At 43.3% G+C, this 19,390-nt stretch overlaps 1 protein-coding gene and 1 long non-coding RNA gene across 10 annotated transcripts in view; one reads left to right on the forward strand and one right to left on the reverse strand.

Annotated features, from left to right (window-relative positions):
• The window catches only part of LOC139674959 (uncharacterized), a 49,775-nt gene extending 43,774 nt beyond the window's left edge, over positions 1–6,001 (reverse strand). For both annotated transcript variants that reach the window (XR_011698391.1, XR_011698392.1), the window contains exon 1: positions 5,910–6,001. This is a non-coding gene — a long non-coding RNA (uncharacterized lncRNA). The remainder of the gene's footprint in view (positions 1–5,909) is intronic.
• Positions 6,002–8,671: 2,670 nt separating this feature from the next.
• Positions 8,672–19,390, forward strand: part of MAP3K20 (mitogen-activated protein kinase kinase kinase 20) — a 96,678-nt gene continuing 85,959 nt past the window's right edge. For 5 of the 8 annotated variants that reach the window (XR_011698430.1, XR_011698432.1, XR_011698433.1 and 2 more), the window contains exons 1-2: positions 8,751–8,832; positions 14,933–15,122. Coding sequence is in view for 4 of the 8 variants with exons in the window: in XM_071562352.1 (XP_071418453.1) it covers positions 14,964–15,122 (159 nt within the window). In the remaining 4 variants the exon portion in view is untranslated. Of the gene's footprint in view, positions 8,833–14,404; positions 14,686–14,932; positions 15,123–19,390 lie in introns of those variants that run through there. The other 3 variants (XM_071562350.1, XM_071562349.1, XM_071562348.1) reach the window with 3 other exon arrangements.

Below are 19,390 nucleotides of genomic sequence, written 5' to 3' on the forward strand. Positions count from 1 at the left end.
GGAGAGTGTCCAGACATTATTTGTGGGGGAGCATGTACCAGGGACCATTTCCAGTGGGAACTACAGACAAGCCTGTCCCTGTCTCCATACCCCCGCCACAGTCCTCCAGTGGGACCCAAGGTGCTTTGCATCTCCATCACATCTGTGTGCATGAACAGCATGAACACTGCAGCACAGACCCCTTGTACTTCAGAATTGCAGACTGAAAATACAAACTGTTCAAAATCGTGACTATGCCTGAGGGTCACAGGCCATGTAATGCTGATATGGCTGGTCTGTGCTATTTGGTCTCAGGCCCCAGAGCCCCTGACCCTGTATTATTTACTGGCAGGGTCATAGCAGTAGTTTTAAGGTGAGAGGTGACCAGGAGGCAGTGTCCATAATAAACATCCACTGCTGGGGAACACTGAGCCAGGATGGTGACACTTTGGGCATTTTGGAAAATGTTCTGCATTACAGAGTTCCACTGCTGACATGGTTTTTTGCTCAGGCAGTAGCAGAGAGGACAAATATCTCTGTTTAGGGCTGTGGAGCTCAAAAGTCACAGGGAACAGCTTTCCCTGTCCTGGTACATTTTGCTAGTGTTGCTTTGTTAGGATTTGCTCTTTTTCTTACTGACCAGACCTGGTGCTAACAAAGGCAGGGAACAAAGGTTAAATCCAGGGAGGCTTGAATCCTGCACATGAGGAGGCTACAACTGTTTGGTAAAGGCAGGATCCGAAGTATTTTCCTCGAACATCTTGTTCAAACCCAATTAGCCACAAAGATGTGATAGTACCAGATAAAAGAGTTCAAACATATTTGCAGGATTAAGGGTTTGAGTTCTTTCTTCCTAAGTAAAATACTGCGAGGGACTCAGCCTCTGCAGACCAGGTACAAAGAGAGAGACAGGGATAAAATATAAAATTCCCTCTTTTCAGAGACACTGGCAAAACAACCTTTTAAATACAAGAAGTTTAAATATAATTTAGAAATCTTACAAAATAAGTTAGAGAGAAATCAAAAGGTTTAACCTGCAGGGGTTCCAAAAGAGATAATGATTTTTGCTTGGGAAAAAAAATTTAACAAAATTATAAATCTAAATTGGTAACATAGCTTCTTAGTAAGGTCAACTGCATAATATACAGCACCTTAACCTCTTCCAGCAATCTTTAAACACCACGCAGCTTAAATAGACTACTTCTGAATTCAGTGGTATTTCTTCTGGGAGCTCTGAATGCAAATCAAGAGGTAATAGTGGAAGAAAATTAAAAGATGTGTTATTCTCATTTCATTTTTTGTACTGATAATAAGGAAAGCAGCACAGAGTAATATGGCAAAGTGAACCTCTAACTTGAATAGCTTTTCTTTCACTGTTAATCTGAAATGCATTACACTCTGCCTTTTCAAATAATCATAATGTTCTTTACTGTAGCCTGCATTAAAGTTTAGCAGGCATAAGCAGCAGCTGTCACTGGAGGTCAAGGTATTAGCAATCAAAGAAAATAATGACCAGATTAAAAAGTTAAAATTACTAAACCAGAAACTTCTTTAGCAGCCTATCTTTGGAGCCCTGCCTCCACAGCTGTAGCTGTGCCCATGGTGCCCATGCCACCCTCAGGTGTCTCCCCACGGCAGTACCATGGAGCTGGCCAGCCCTTGGCCAGTGTGATGACACCGAGGCCTCAGCAGCTGGAGGGGACCCTCACCCCTCCGCCTCTCTTGAAAATGTGCACCACTGCCCCAAACCAATTCCTGCAGGACATGGCTGGTGGCTAAAACCTGACCTCAAGCTTCTCACTTCTACAGGCGCACGTGGAGTACATCATGCATTTAGCTAACATGCTATCCAAGGGCATCTAGAGACTGGCTCCTACTTCATCTGCCCCATGCACTGCTTTAGCAATTACAGCTCTCATACACCATCTGCCTAAGGAAGCAACTTATGAATGCGCAAAGGGACATAATACAACCATGGTCTTGGCATTTTATGACTCAAGTGATGGGGGTACTACTGTAAAAAGGAAGATTCTTAAAAGAGAAAAAAGAGCATGTACAGCTACAAAATCTATCACATGTAACTGCTGAAGGACATTTCAAAAAGGGTTCATTTTTAATAGGCCTGGCACTCAAAGGTAATTTCTGAATTCAAAATAAACTCTGAAGCCGACATGATAAAGAAGAAATAATTACTGAAGCAAATTGGAATATTTTTCTTGGAAACTCCATGTAAGAAAAATGTGACACATGGGGGTAGTGGTGAGAGGTTGACCTTTATTTCCTGGCCCAAATCCATTTGGGTCAGAGTGACAAAAAGCAAAGCCTTTGTCACATGGCAGGGGTCAGCCAGTTGTGTTTAATTTTTTTCCTCTTGTTGCTTTCAAATGCAAATAAAGCACATTACAAATGAAAATAATGATTGTAAATGAATACCTCAATTAAAGAAAATTTACATAAAGATACATAGTATAGAGGTGATAGTAGATACTCCAACATCCTAACAGACAATCATCCATTTCTTAATCAACTTCTGTCAATAATCATAAGCTTTCTGCTCTCCATGGTTTCCTCATTATAACACCACCTCTTGTGTTTTTAAATAGTTCTTTCTTCAGATGCTGTACAAGCCAGCAAGGGAATCTGCTAGCTGTATTTGCCGACTCTTTGTGGTTTGTCTCAGGTGTACATTATTTCTGCACAGGAGTACTGTCGGCAGCATTGTGGATGTTCTCAGATAACAGAGAGCCAGTGTTGCCTTGGGTTTTCTTTAGATGTCCTCAGTCTCTGTAGGACTGACCCTTGAGGGCTGCAGTACTGGCAGGTTGCTGTCTAGTGTCTGTTTGAAATCCACCATTTCCTTCCATTTGTAATTCCTGCCCTAGTGTTTCTCCTGTTCCAGTTGTCTGGCATGTAACTCCTTTGTAGTGCTCCTGATCAGTTAGCACTGTTGCCAGCAACTAGTTAGAGGTTTGCAAAGTTTTTTTTTCCTTCCTGTTATAACTAGATATTATTAATAGTGTGCTTGTGTTTTGCAGGGTTTGGTCTCCTTTTTTTGGAATCACAGGCAAAGGGACTGAGATGATATAGCTAAACAGATTTATCTAAAATAAGGTCTTTTCTGACACATTCTAACATTATGGAAAATTTCTAGTCTTATTTAATCTCTAAATCCAAAGACAAAAAATATGTGATCTCCAATAGATTTGTTTCTAATTTATGTACTCTGGATTAAAAAAGTAGCAAAAAATTTAAGCTACTAATACTACAGTACAATCTTAAGTGGAGTTAATATTTTCATTTTAATTCAAAGCGATTCCCTGTCAATACTGCCCAAAATTTTAATGATTCCAGTACCTGCATTTACTTTCAAAAAAGATAAATGTACTAAATAGTGAAGTACTAATTAGTTTTAATAAAGAAAATATAATATTATGCTTTAAATCAGTTGTTGAAAGTTATGTATTGTCATCTTCCTTGGCAGTTCTCAGAGGTGGTGGAATTGTGCCTCCCTCTCTGCAGACTCTCTATAGCTGAGCAATCGGTTGGAAAAAAATTTTAAGGGAAATGAAGGGACTGTTGCTTCAGTGGAGCTCACAGTAGTGTGGATTGGAAAACATAAATGGGCACAGCTACAACAGATTCAGTACAGCTTTAAAACAAAGAAAACAGTGTTAAGCTGTATTACATTTTAGAGAAAAAATGTGCCAAAATTAGAAAAACAGATTAAGTCTATTGAACCACAAAATTTAATATAAGATGGAGTAAGAGCTATATATATATATAATTAAAAGTATGTAATGAAATGGTAACTGAGCAGAGCAATAGTGACTGGATTACAGCTGAGTATAATGATCAGCTAAAAATTGTGGTGTCAGAAAAAGATAAGAAAACCATCCTTGTAAAACAACCAAGAATTGGATTTCTTGTTAATATTTTGCCATTTCATGGATATCTCATTGTTAATTATATTGACATTTTTGAAAAAGTTATATGTGCTTTTATACTACACACATGCCTGATCAAAAGGTAAACAGTGTACAAGCTGTGGCCTGCCAGTTCTGAAAAATATTGTGCACAAAGCAGGTGTTTGATCCACACTGCACACAAACATACTCTGCCACATGAATGTCTGTATTAAATAATTCTAGTCTATATTTAATAATTCTGTGCTTAATATTTTTGTACTTAATCAATATTTAATAATATATTTATAGTTACATATTAGATATGCCATATCGGTATTTTCACTAGTTACTTATTTAAAAACAGACAAGAAAACAACAACACAGATGGGTCTAAGAGATGTATGATGGTTAGTATGAGCTCTCAATTCATTCCTCATGAAAGTCAAGAATAAGCCATTTCCCACAGCACCCCAAAGACTAGGCTGCTGAAGCAATCAGGAAGAAAAGCCGAGGCACAGAGGCCACATGCAGCATCAGGTTTGTGGGTGCACACTCACCATCTCATTTACAGCAGCAATGGCAGGATTGCCTCTGAGCCAAATCCAAAGACAATTCCTTAGATTTTCCACTTGCCATCTCTCAGAAAGAGAAAAGGCAGTTTATGTTGGCTACTAGTATCCTGAAAGTTGTCTTTTAGTTATGAAACCAATCCTGCCACCCCAATGTTTTGGAGTGTAACTGCAGAGGTGTGTGATTGCAGCCTATGTGGACATACCTGCACAAATTTCAGCCTGTAAAGCACAAGCAAATATAATGTGAAGAGGGCTTTCATGCCAGCCACTCATCCACCTCTTCCAGGTCACAAGCTTGATGAAACAAATGGCATAAAATTAATGCCACCATCTTGTTACTGCTCATTTTGCTCAAACTCGCTGTACTACCACTAGCAGATACTAGTGCTACATCTTCTACAGCAATGTGTGTATAGCCTTCCCAGTACACTGAGGCGTGACCTCCATCATGTTTCCTGGCCAATTTTTTTAAGCTAGAAATGGAAGCAAGCCATAGCAACCAGAGAAGCGGCAGTGCTTCAAAGAAACCTCTGTAATAAGCCTGAGATGAACTCTGAGCCAGTCTTGAAGGAGAACTGAAAAATATGGAGCAGGTGTCCACCTCCAAATTATCTGTGTCTAGAGTTTCACATACAGTTTAAGCTGGCATAAACCACCACTACTGCTAAAAAAGCACTTCCAGACTCCAGTCTCTCTCAGCTGCTTGTATCAGCCCTTGCTCCTCCTGCTTTTGCACTGGCACAACACTTTGTACAATTGCCTGATAACCTGCATTCTGATCTGGGTGAAAACTGATTGCCTTTCCCTGCAGTAGTTTCTCCACAGCCCAGTTCCCTGCACAGCCGTGCAAACATTGTGCTGACAGAAGGTGAGGTGGGCAGTGCAGCAGCAGGAACAGGGCTCGGTGGGCAGAGGAGGGGTGTGCCTGCTGCTTTTGGCAGGCAGGATGATTTAAACTGCCTGGATGCATGCATGAAGCTGTATTTTCCATGTTGAAAGGTAGTGAGACGTCATTGCACACCCTGTGATCAGATGTAAAGAGACAATTCATATGAATCCTTTCAACTCTAAAATTGAGTTAAAAGTTGGTAGAGCTGCCTTTATCCTTTGCCAATTGTTGTGGCTTTACAATAACTTTTGTTAGCTTTTAAATAATTTCTTTTTCTTCCTGTTCCTTATAAATTGAAGAAGCCTCAGATTAGGATTGCACTTTCCAGAGGTAGCTTTTCAGTTTCTGAGGTTGAAATTGCTGCCTCAAAAAGGGGAGAAAACATACCACCATGTGTTGGCTCACTGTTTTCTATTATATTATGGCCACCTAAGAAACTCTGATTATGCTGGTTTCTGATCTTTTCTAGCTTTGTCTTAAGTTTTCATGGTAATGGAAAAACAACTTGAAAATATCCAGTCACTAGCCAGAGGGCAGAAAGAGTACAAGTCCCAAAATGCATACCTTGTAATAATTCCACCTTCACGATAGTGTAGCACTCAGGTTGGACAGTCCTTGTGGAGGCTCCTTCCCTTTTTTGCACTTGTCCTGTAATAGAGCAGATGCAGTATGTGTTTGAAACAAGTGGCATGTTAATGTAGTACCTGCTGCAGACTCTGAACTCCTACTTTTGAAGTAGAACGTATTAACCACCCCCTCATTTCTCATGTGCTACTGGAATAGTTTCACTAAATGCAAGTGTTCAAGTCTCTGAAGAAAATTCCTATGAATTAAGTATTTAACATTCAAATAGATTTTTAAATAATTTGACTAATTCGCAATTGCCTTGGACAGGAAGGATAAAAGCTTTAGTCACAGCATTTGAGAGCTAAGTATGTGGCACCTCTCCTCCTTCAGAGCATGAGTTTCATGTGACTTGTGTTTGATATTTTTGTGTTCTTTTAAAGTGTGGCATATTTGACTGGAGACTTCTCCAGACTCACCAGCGTATCAGTTCATAATAAAGCAAAAGCAGGCTTCAGATCAGACAAGAAGTGCCTGAAACTGCTGTGTCCAGGGGAAGCCAGAGCATGCTGACTTCCTTCACTGTTTGTCCTGGCAATACCAAACCTGTAAGGTGGGCAAAAGGGGGGCACCAGTGCCTGCTTTTTGACTTTCTCACCATCTTTGTGTACTTACTGCACTGAATGCTTAAGATCTTGCTGAACTTTATTCCTAGTAAGTTACTATGGCTCAGTGAAACGTCTTATTTTAAGCACAGAAATGTATTCTTGTGCTTTACTGTCTTAACTGGTTTTTGCCCTCCCACGTGCCAAACAAACCCACCTTAAAGAAAGCCTCATGTTCATTAAATTATGGTATCTGACTCATCAGTAAAGTATTCTTCCATGATTCACCTTGACACCATACATCTTTGAGATGTACAATTAATGTATGTGATTCAGTGTGATGCTGTGCACCTCTTTGTGAATCATTGAGCTACACAGCTGGTTTTATACAGCAGATCTACACATGCATGTAACAATAGAGATAGCAAGGAGCTGCGATTCTCCAGTGAACGTAAAATCACAGTGTGCAGTCACCAGTAGATGACCTGGGTAGCGTGGAGTAAAGTGGTGATAGGCATTGAATCTTGCATGATACTGATACAGAAAATGTGCTGTGACAGCCATGAGATGTGCTTGCCTCAGCAGAAAAACTGTTTGCCCCTCAAGTCTTTTGAGTCACTTCCTTTAAGCGTGACAGCTTATTTTCCATTTGCAAAAACTTTTCTGCAACAGCAGAGTACCTCAATGCCATTAAAACATTTGAATAAGAAGGAATCTATGTGGCTTCAGAGGGTGGAGGTGGGTTCCTGACCTGGGATGATCATCCTGAGGGCAGGCGGGTAATATGGGCAAGGGATGGGAAGGTTACAATTGCCACTCAAATCCTCTTCCTATTCCATGTTCCTAAAAGTAAGACTGGCTGTAGGAACACTACCTGCTCCCTTCCTACTTCTGAGGACCTCCAGATCTCCATCCACAGCAGCTTGGCAATCCCAGGTGACCCAGAACTTAAAGATGCTGCATTTTGTGATAACACCATCCCAGCACAAGAACAATGAAGCAGGGTTTTTTTAAAGTTACCATCATCTGGTCATTTTGTTAAACAATTTAGCCATACTGCCTGTCACTGAAGCAGGAACCCTGGAAGGAAGGAACTTGTGCTTCCAGAGCTGTGGCTATATCAGCCTGGTCGGTGCCAGACTCCCTCCACCTGCAGTGGCTTGTCAGCTGGAAACAAACTGAGCACACAGGCCCTGCGTGGCCCAGACTCTTCCCAAGTTTGGCACAGCTGACCAACAAGCAGACCCCTGCTCAGCCAGAGACCATTCTCCCTGGTCAGCCCAAGCCAGGAGGGCCAACTCTGTCCTGGGGGGCATCAGGCACAGAATCGCGAGCCGGGCAAGGGAGGGGATTGCCTCAAGCTGCTCTGCCCTGGTGTGGCCTCAACTTGAATATTGTGTGCAGTTTTGGGCACCCCAATATAAAGACATAAAGCTATAGAGAGTGTCCAAGTGAGGGCAATGAAGATGGTGAAGGGCCTTGAGGGGAAGCTGTGTGAGGAGTGACTGAGGGCACTGGGGCTGTTCAGCCTGGAGGAGACTGAGTTGCAGTTACAACTTCCTCATGAGGGGAAGAGGAGGGACAGGCACTGATCTCTTCTCTGTGGTGACCAGTGACAGGACCTGAGGGAATGTTATCTCAGGGGAGGTTTAGCCTGGATATTAGAAAAAGGTTCTTCACTCAGAGCATGGTTGGGCGCTGGAACAGGCTCCGAAGGGAAGTGGTCACAGCACCAAGCCTAAGAGAAGTGTCTGGACGATACTCTCAAGCACATGGTGTGACATTTGGGGACGGTCCTGTGCAGATCCAACGGTTGGACTCCATGATCCTTGTGAGTCCCTTCCCATTCAGAATATTCTGTAATTCCATGATTCCGTGACGCTGATGCTCCATCCTGCTCGCCTCACGCCAGCCCAACCACAGCGTTCAGCGCCCCGTAACCCGAGGGGCTGTGGGAGAGGGTGGGGGGCACGCGCTGCCCCTCGCCCGCCACACGCGCACCCACCCCCGGCCCCGCGGGGCGGAGGCGCTGCCGTGGGGCGGCCCTGCCCTGGCCCCGCGCTCCCACACCCGGGACCCCGCTCCGCCCGCACTCCCGAGCCGGTGGCGGCCGCGCCTCCCCGTGGGGCCTGGCGCGGGGTGGCGCCGCTGCGAGGCGGCGCGGGGGCGGCGGCGGCGGCGGCTCCTCCGGCTCCCGGCACCGACCGGAAACGCGGGGGGACGGAGCGGGAGACGCGGTCACGCCGGTTGCAGCTCCCTCGGCGGCTCCGGGATCGGCGCCGCCCGGGTCCCGCCAGCCCGGAGCCCCTTCGGGAAAGGTGAGGACGGCGAGGCGCCCCCCGCGGGGGCAGCGCTGGCGGCGGCGTGGTCGGTGCGCGTTCGGCTGGGCGGAGGGAGGCGGCGGGCAGCCGGCAGGGCCGTGCCGGACCGGGGGTGTCCCCGTCGGGTTGGACGTGCCTCGCGCTGAAGCAACTTCGGAAGCCCTGGGAAGGGAGGGGGCACGGCCTCACCCTGCATCGCCCCCGTCCCACCAGCCCGGACAAACCCCCGGGAAGGCAGCGGCGCCCGCGCGCGGCGGGACGGGGGTCGGGACACGGCGGGGCAGGGCGGGCAGAGCCGGGTCTGTCGCGGGCACCGGGCGGGACGGCAGAGGTGCTGCCAGCGGGACACCTCCTCAGACCCTGTTCAAACATGTTCACTTCGTGCGCACCTGCTGCATTTTGCTGATATTTTGGGCATAAAGTGCCCGGGTTGGGCTTTGAGGTGTGACTTTCTTTCCCTCCGTGGTTTTCCTCTTCTCCTTCATTTTTTAACTGAACTGGCGGTCTTTGCTTTTGCGGTGTTTGCTCAAGTTAGCTCCTTTCCAGCAGTGTGTCCTTTAACTAAGCACGCGTGTGTGTGAGCCATCCATTACCGCTGTATCCAGCATGCTCTGCTGGGAGTTTTAGCGACAGAGCCATCGGGAAAGCCATGGATCATTACTTTTTCTAAGTTCCAGAAGCAGAAATAATTTGAAAGCACTGGATTAACTGGGTCACTGCCTGAAAACATCATAGCTTTGCGCTGGAGGCATGCGGTTAGATGTTTTCAGGACTTTGTCCTGAAGTTGTAAGTCCTTAGAAGCCTGCTTATTTTATCTGTCCGTAATGTGCTTTGCATACTGGTGGCATTGTGTGACTAATGGTAACCCTGGAGTGCCTGGCTCACTGATGGAGGGGACGGCTGACAAAACTGAGGCCTGGATCCTGCAGTCCAGGACCGAGCTGTGCTGTGGGCTCAGATGCAGGTTTAGCTGCCTTGTCTATCTTGCATGCCTGTGTACTCTTGACAGTCATTGCGTACACGGTATAATGTAAGCAAAGTAAGCAGTTTAGGTTTGTTCTGTGATAAAATGTTTTCTATTTAAAGTGAAGCCTTTAAACCCTCTGTCATTGACACAGCTGTGGTTGAAAATAATGCTTTTCCTGAAGTACCAAACTGTGTAGGCTGAGTTGAGCGCTTTCTCCGTAGCAGTGGTTATATAAATTAAAATAAAATTAGAAATGTTATTAATGGAAGTTATGCATAATTCTTAGGTTCTGACAAAGGACAGGCTCAAATGTTGTTGCTTCTGTAACTAAGGTAGACAGAGCTGTGCTTCCAGTCTCACCATCTGCAGGGCTGCTGCTCAGTCTGATTAAGAAAGTGTAGGAGTTGTAGGGGTTGTTGATTTTATTTTAATTTATTGGAAGATTAGAATATTAGGGTATATTTAATTTGGAAGTGTGCTTGGAGTTTATTTGCATCTTATCCATCAGCAGTTCAAGATATGATTAAATGTTTTTTTTTCCCTTAAAACTTCTTTCCATAGTACGTCTTGTAGCTTGTTATCACTGTAACTCCTATTCTGTTTTCTCTTTGGACAAGACAGTGGCTAACCATGTTTTGGTGTTTGAGGACGGAGTTCTTGGTTGGACTTTTTTGTTTGTAGTTTTTTTAAAAGATGTATTTTTAAAAAGCCTAAATAAACGTGCTCCTGAAAAAACTCACGTTGATCTGTTCAAGGACTGTAGGCCATGTTGGCTACAGAGAATGATTTGGGTCTAAAAATGGATGGTCGAAGACACTGAAAGCAAATGGGCTGTTTTTCCAAATAAGGAAACTTGGCACATTAAGCTGTGTATTTTAAGATAGCACAAGTGTGGTGTGCTACTACTTTATTGGCAATATGTTGGCAGTGTGCCTTCTTGAAAGAAGCACTGAATCCTGCTTTGTGGAACTACACAGTGAAGTGAGAGCAGTGAGCTGTGTGGTTGTTCCCTTTAATAAATTACAGGGGGTGTTCCTGAAGTAATTGAATACTTGAGCAGTGTCAGTTGCATGTGCAAGATGAGGGATGCAATTTTCAGTTCCTCAGCCACGCGCTAAGCAAAATATGAGTTGCAGTTACTGTGCAATTTATGCTGAATTCCTTCTTGCCTCCTGCATCTAACTTTTAAGTCCCTTAAGTGGAAACTCTCTGTACTCCGGAATCAGTAGCTGAATGACAAATAGAAGGGTCTTCTGGTTTGTACATGAAATGAAGCTGCTTTGGTCATGGCAGTACTTCCCCTGCATCGCAGCCTGTTTGTAGGGAGCGGTGATGGTACAACAAGTTCTTCCAGTGTTGCTGTGGTAAGGTGCAGGGCAGCCTGTTTGCCTGGGTGCTTGGGATTCCCTCCCCTTGTGGGGGCTTGGGTGGAGCAGCAAGTGTAGGACCTCAGCAGCATCAGGCCCCCACATGGGCTAATCCCCTAAAGTGATGTAAGCACAGGAAGCCAGTGATGACAGATGGTTTCCTACACCTACATTTATTAGTGTGCTGAACTACGCTTGTGGTGATACAATGGCTTGCTGCAAAGTGACTCTGCTAACAGTCCTACCTTAAATAATGTTAAATAACTTGAAATGTTAAACACTGCCAAATACAGCTTCAGGTCTTTTACTTTTTGATATGAAACGAACAGCTTCTAACAGCATGCTTGAGTAAGTTACTGTAAGAGAAGAAAAAGACCCAAGAGAAGCTGGAGATGTTGCTGCAAGATCACAAGCTCATATTAACCATTAGAAATAAAACAGAAAAAGAAGCAATTTCTTTTTTCCAGAGGAAGATGCCATGGAAATAACTGAAATAACTAGCAGTTGAATTCTTTCCTGCAACACCTGCCACTCACTGTTTCTGAACTGTCATGTTTTCATTTAATCAAGAACAAGCAATGAAGTCAGTCAATGTAGTGCTCCCCTGGCTACACAATGATGGTGGTTAAACAATTGAGACTGGGTGACTGTGGAAGGACATTGTGGGTGCCAAACCTTCCTTAGGCTGTGTGTGAGGGAGTTGCTGTCACACCCCGACCCCAAGCCCTGCAGTGCTGTTGCAGAGGACTGTTCTCCTGGCTGCTGAAGATGTAAAGAAGTGCCACACATTGTTGGAATGCTGGTTTTGGTTGCAAATACAAGACTATGGAGTTACCTGAAATACCTGATCTATTTTGTTTTGTCTTAAGCAGATATAAACTCAGATTGTTTAAGCAGGATGACAAGTTAATAACTATGTGTGGATTTGTCACATGCAGTTATTATTTTAAACAGTTGTTTTCTCAAACATAACAAAGAGATAGATCCCTTTAATTGAGGATTAACTACCTTGCATCCAAAAACATGGAGTAATGTTTAAACAGGTCTGTTGTTTCATCTAGGAGAAAACAAACTTAGGTTGTTGTTAATTGCAGACCTCTAAATAAAAGAGTGTCCCTTGTAAGTCTCCTCTACTTTCTCTGGAAGAAAGCATCTGGAATAACCTGATACAAACCAATGAATCATTCTGTAAGTAATATTAATTTATTGTATGCTGGTGCCTATAGCATCTCTACAACTGCCTGAAAGGAGCTGTGGCCAGGTGGAATTTGGCCTTTTCTACCAGGCAACCAGTGACAGAACAAGAGGACATAGTCTCAAGCTGTACCAGTGGAGGTTTAAGTTGGACATTAGGAAGAGTTTCTTTACAGAAAGGTTCTTCTGGGTCAACAATAATGTTAAATAATTTGCCAGCTCTATAGAGCTATTGAATTCAGATAGTGAAGGCTAGAAATAGTTGTTTTCTGTGTTGTATTTTTGTTTTCACTTGGTTTTCTGTTCCTTCTGCCATCTCAAACACAGCTATCTGTTATCAGCTGTTTCCAATTCCCTGTTAAATTTATGATCCACGGGGTGCATGTGCTTTTGCCTATGAGTTACATCACTCTTCTAACTAATTCTATTGTCAGTAAGGAGATTGTTCACTCAAGTGTAATTACCCATGTGCATAAATATGTGCAGGCCTGTGGCCTTAACTTGTGAGGTCTCTGGTTTGGGAAGCTGACCTCTTTTATTTATCTATAAAGTGTCACATATGCTTGAGACACAATGTACACAATATTAACTTGGGGCAAAAGCCACCGTAAACAGGGCAAATGAGTTTTTGTTTCTGAAGATCTGCTGAATAACAGCACTGAAAAAGAGCAAAACATTAAAACTGTTTTCACTACTCTCTTGGTTTGTAGAAGTGACCAATTTCTTTTCGTTTGAGCTTTCTCTAAAGAAAATGTATGCAGAGCAGTGCAAAAGATGACTCAGGGATGGCAGGAAATCTAACAACAGCAACAAGGTTAAAACAAGAACAGAAGGTCATCAGGAGAGTTTGAGCACTTGTATCAGGGAAGGGGCTGCAGAGCGCTGAAAGAATGGACTTTATTTCACGTGCCACTGGTAACCCCTGCTCTGACTTGCAGGGCTGGGGATAGAGGATTCATGTTCAGCCCCCGGAGCTCTGCAGGCTGAATGTCAATAAAAGGCTTGAAGTCTGCCCCTTCCTAAAGCGCCTTCTGTAAACAAAGTTGCCATGCTCTAGTCAGTGTTTCCCTTTACTTTTATGGGTGGCCAAGAGTTATAAAATTAAGCAGGCAGTTCAGTAAAGGCTTTATGTTGTCTTATGCTATATGTAGAAAAGTGTTGGTATCTTCATCTCGCATTTGGAGAATAGCTGCAACCAGATAGTGACAGAAATTCCTGGACAAATGATATCTCAAAGTTTTATCAGGTTAGCTGCACAATCGAGACAGCCAAGGGGCAGATAATGTCTTTATGTCTCTTACAGATGGGAGTGGCATAAAGGGGTTTTGGCAGTCAGTATCAATAGGTGTATTAGAGGTGCATTTCCCATGTGTGAATTCCATCTCAAAAAGCCTTATGGAATGGAGGCTGTGAGAATACACAGTATGTTTTGGTACTGTCATTTCCCACTGAAACTGGATATGTAGATTTCACCAATAACCCAAAATCTCTAGTTGTTCTTTGGCTTGTTTTATTCAAACCCATCACTCATTTTATATTGGTAAATTTACTTTCATTAATTGCAAGTATAGTAACTGCTGATAATTCAAACTACTTTGTGTAAGTTGGTGCATCTGAGATCATCCTGTGGTAGGCTTGATGATGGTTCTGGAGGATGCAATGTCCTACTAAAGACTTGAGCTTTCTGATCTTACATCATTACAAAAAGAAACCTAAATTTAGTCATTGTTCATGTGTTTAGGTGATAACATTTCTTGCAATTCGCTACAGCTATAAGCTTTATTGCCGTGAAATCTCGGAGAGGGACGTTCTGTTCCCGTTAGCAGACTTGGGATCATCTCTTGAAACTGCCGGCACCAGTTTTGGCACAGGCTGCAGAATTTCACATATTGTAGCCCAGATGACTTGCCCTATACTCGCGCTTTGTTACAACATGCAAACAGAACTGAGTCACTAGGGAAGAGGGATTTGCCACTGCCAGGTTTTTCCACATCCCTGTGTGAAGTGGTCCGGCCTCGCCCTAAGGGCTGGCCGAACGCGGACTGTGTGGTGTCAGTGCTCTCCTCCCTGCCGCGTGTGCCTCCCTCCCTGCCTTCCCGCGTGTGCCTCCCTCCCGCGTGTGCCTCCCTCCCTGCCTTCCCACGTGTGCCTCCCTCCCGCGGGACACTGCGGCGGGAGCGCGGCGTGCCTGGCGTGCCTGAGCTGCTGGGCAAGCTCGGGGCCGGGCCACGCTTCCTGTCTGTCGGCGCGCCCCGCTTGCGGCGGGAGAGGCAGCGGCGTGCCAGCTTCTCGCACAGCCACTTCCAAGGTGTTCGGGAATCGTCAGTATTGCTCTGAGGAATATTTTTAGTAGTTTCTGTCTCCCAGCTGCTCCTTATAGTTTGTGCAAATTGCACAAACGTTTGCACAGCCTGTTGGAATGCGACTTCTCGGCCTCTTTTCCTCCTGTGCCCTGTGGATTTTACTCATAGCGTGCATATGATCCTACTTTTGGGGTATCTGAGTGTGGGTAAGAAAGTCTATAAATCCTTGGAGCGTGTGCATTAATGAAAGCTTTTCTCTTCACAGGTTTTGCTGTGGTATATTTTGTCATTATGAGATGTCGTCTACCAGTGCTTCATTTGTGCAAATTAAATTTGATGACTTGCAGTTTTTTGAGAACTGCGGTGGAGGGAGTTTCGGGAGTGTCTACCGAGCCCGATGGATTTCTCAGGACAAGGAGGTGGCAGTAAAGAAGCTGCTCAAAATAGAAAAAGAGGTAAAAGTTTACTTTCCATTCACTTTGTCTGCTGTGGTAACAAGAACAAAAATTATTGTCTAAGGTCTTCCATGCTCTAGGTAATGCAGGCAAACTGCCTTGGACAATTTCTTTGTTGGTTACAAAACCCCCTAAGTGGATGACATTACAGTTGAGCGGTCCCAGCCAAGGGGGCTGATCTAAAGCTTTACTCTTCTCTGTTCTCTCCCACTCTTCTAGTTTAGCAGCTCCTCTCTGCCCTGTTCCTGAGGAGGAGAGCTAGCTGCCCCTGTGGAACTAGCAATTTCCTCTTGATACCAGCAAGAGGATGATGATGCTAGATAGGAAGAGGTAGTGTTCACTGTCATTGCCTGATTCCATTTTCTCCTCTTGATGTCTGATCTCCTAAGTGCTGTGGTTTGTATCTGTATGTTAAATGTAGTCTTAGTATTGTCTCTTCCCTGCCTGCTTTTAATCTAGGGATACTCTAGCTCTGACATAGTGATAGCCACACTTCAGCTTGGGGTTGCAATGAAGGAGTTTTAAGACTAACTGTTCTACCATTCAGCTGTCCTAACTGTTCTGCCCTTGTGGCATTGTATGCACCTGGAAATGTGGACAGGTCCTTGGCAATCCTGAGGGAAAAGGCAGAATTAACTTACTGCACCCTTCCTTGGTTTGTTGTTTGTTTTGGGGGGCTTTTTAGAGATTTTTACATTTGCCTAGAAATCCTGGTCACCCCTCAGCTTTGTACAGTTGCAGCAGAGACACAGTGTGTGTGGTCCTCACAGTGCACCAGCCTGCCTGCTGGTCACCACCACAGATGGAGCAGTGAGGACAGTCCAGTCTAGCGATGGACAGCAGAGTTACTGGACTGCTGTTCCAGCATGACTATTTCTAACTTGTATACAAAATCCTCCAAGTATTTTAGGAAGACAGAAGCTGGAGGACAGCAGAACAGTGCTAGGCATAACAGGCTTAGTAAATAATCAGACACCAAAGTTCATCCACTGCTGCAGCAACTGAGCTGGCATGATTACACCATGCTTAGTGATGTGATAAGCATGTTTGATCATGATTAAGCAAGTTGCTGTCTAAAATAATGGAGAAGGATCTCGTGATTTTTCCAGGATGGTGGAAGATTTGTATGTTCTGTTCAATGTCAGTTTGGACTGTTCTCTTTATTTCTCTTACTTGTTAATATCAAAAGATGTACGAAGACAAGTAAAATTGATGCTATGAAGTATCAGTAATGTGCTTCTTAAAAATCATCTGGCTGGCAGATCTCAGTAGTTAAATATCTTCATTAAATATGTGTTTCTGGTGGGATTACATCTGTGACTGTGATAGACCTGTTGCTATATATTTAAAAGATTTTTTGAAAGTAAATTTAAAAATAATATTACTACATCTTTTCATAGCATAAATCTTAATGGAATGGGAAAGGCTGGAGAAAGAAGGGCAGTCCTAGATATTGTTGGACCATTCAGCAAAAATGTATTTTTTGAAGACAGCTCAACACAAAGTTCAGCTTGTAGTAACAATGAACACAGATTGTTCAGTAGGAAAAGGAGACCATATGCTGGGAAGAATGATAGTTTAGGGATTTATTTAGGGATTAATGAAGACTTGCAGCTCATTAAGAGCTGTTATCATGGTGCTGTTAGGCAAATTTGGTTAACTGTTCAGCATATCCAAGTGAGGATCAAGTAGTTTGTAAGAACCAGGTGTGTTTTATCTTTGTATGTGGCACTGGGCAAATTTTTGTTAGGCAGTAGGTGCAGATGTGGTTCTATTGTGTTTAAAAGAGTGTAAATGAAGTGGAAGGGCAGCCCTTCCCCAGTGCAAGGGGATCTGCAAAACATACTCTGTGAAAAATTAAGAAAGGTGAGGGGTGTCAAAAAGGGGTGATGAATATCATCTATCAGGATGAGTTGACAGAAGGGGAGCAAATGCCTTCCAGCACAAGTTTGTTTACTTTTCTTCAGACTGGTTATCATTTGCAATTTAAACGAGAAAAAGACAGATTATGGCTGGGAGCAGCTTGGTGTGGGCACTTCTCTTGAAAGTTTTCTGTGAAGGCAGCAGAGATGCAAGTGGTGATGTGTTAAATAAGTCTAGCAAGCTTTGGCAGAATTATCTGTCAACAACCTTAGAGAATTAAGAAATAAGAGCTTGTTTACAAAAATTTCCTTTTCATATGGAGAAAATGGTGTGCCTGTTTAATCTAGTGCAAGAACTAATGGTTGGATTTGTAGCCAGACAAATTAGAATGGAAAAAAATCACGGATTATCAGGACTGAGGATGAGTAATGCTTGGCACAGACTACAGATGAAAGGAGTGAAGATGGAGGATCCTTTTCATCTTTGTCTTTATGTCTTCTCATTGAGATGTCTTTTTAGACACTTATTTTTGTCAAGTTTTTGAGCTCAGCACTGGAGCATCTTGCTGAGGTATAGTGGCCTGTGCTGTACCAGAGGGTAGCCTTGGTGGCTGAAAGGTCTCTTCTGACCTTAATGGCTGTCATATATTTACATATGTAGTATGTTCCTCTGTGGTGATGACAGTAACAACCATCTGTGACTGAACTGCTGTGAAAGTCATGGTGAGTCAATGGCTGTTCTGATAGCAATACAAAAATAACTTGCTGTAGCTGTATATATCTGTGTTTAGTAGATATTTGGATGAATTTGGTCCAGAAAACTAATTATTACTCTTTCTGGTTTATTTGAAAGGAAGTGTCCTTTTAAATCCACAATTGATTGTGTTGTATTTCTGTTAACTGCTGCCAATAATCCATAACAACGGAATAGAGGGAAAACAGAGGAGAGTTGTGAAAAGCTTGCTCAGAGGAATTTTGTGCTAGCCAAGTCCAAGGGCACAAGCCAAGTCAATAGAGCTGTGGTATCATTCTGCAAATATGTTGTATCTGTATGTCATTTTATTAAACAAACCAATCACAACCAGCGAAGATCTTGAAGGTTTTATATTAGCCAAGGGGCTAATGAGTTCTAACATGTGAAACAAGGCAACTTTTGTTCCAGCACACCATACTGAAAAATGTGCTTAGAAAAACTTACAAGTACTTGGAAGAGTGTTCAAGACAGATTGCTTCAGAACTCTAAAATTTGAGAAACACCTCTCTCTGCAAGGCATTAACTTTTTATGGACAGGCAGTAAAATGTGACTTTACAGGAAGAGATGTGTGTTTATGTGAATAAAATAGGCCTAAATACGCTGCAAGGCCTTGACTAGTGTATCAGATCTGAAACTGGACAGTGCTGCTCCTGAAGAAGTAAAGCACGGGAGTGTGGTCTGAGTGATTACATAGCAGCAAAACCAATATTAGATTGCCATTTTACTACCTAATACAAGCACTTTAGCAGTTTTAGGTTTTAGCCAGGGAACAGGAGTTCATTTTGAATTGTTTTATGGAAAATCAGTCAGTTGTTGTGATGTTTATGATGCATGTGGTGGAAGTAAAAATGCCTCCCATAGCAAGATCTGTGCTTGTGCTTTTTGCCCTAAGTGATAAATGTGTCCACTCATGGAAGAAAATCGCACACCTACTACTCAGGAAGTTATTTGGTATTTTTCTGAGTGATTTATATGAATTATTTGATAAACCCATAATTTGACTCCCACTGAAATGAATGGGAGAGATTGGGCCCAGGGACCTTATTCTGCAAATTGCTAGCCGTTCTTTTAGCTCCATTATCTTGAGCAGATAACTGCAGGAGTGAAGTGTTACAAACGTTGTTTTATGCCTTGCCACATTAGCTTTTCACTAAAGAGCACTCACCTCCTTTGATTGTACATCTCTGAAGTTCACCTGTTATTTGTCATTGCTTTTCAAAGCCGCACTTTTGGTGGCAGTTTGTTGTCAGCTGGCACGTGATCTGGAATGTGGTTCTTCACCAGGAGATTTATTACTGCTGGAATTTTACCTGAAATTTAAATTTAATTTTAATACCACAGCTCTTTGAAAGTACTCCATGGTCCATGCACTATTTCTGTGCTTATTGATGGGCAGCAGTATTGCATCTGATTGGCTTGCTTCAGCCATCACAACCAGGGTACTTGGGTGCAAGATTGTTTGATTTCATGCAGTGCAGATGTTTCTGGACTCCACAATGCTGGCAGTGATCTGTGCAAACTGCAGGAGAGTGGTGGAAAAAAAACTAGTAAAATGTAACTGTAATCTTATTGGGAAATACTTGAATACTTCTGGTGAGCTAAGAGAACTAACTTGTTGATAAAAGATGTTGAGTAGGATTAGCTATGCATG

This window comes from Pithys albifrons, chromosome 8 (assembly GCF_047495875.1).
Source record: "Pithys albifrons albifrons isolate INPA30051 chromosome 8, PitAlb_v1, whole genome shotgun sequence".
Classification (NCBI taxonomy): domain Eukaryota; kingdom Metazoa; phylum Chordata; class Aves; order Passeriformes; family Thamnophilidae; genus Pithys; species Pithys albifrons.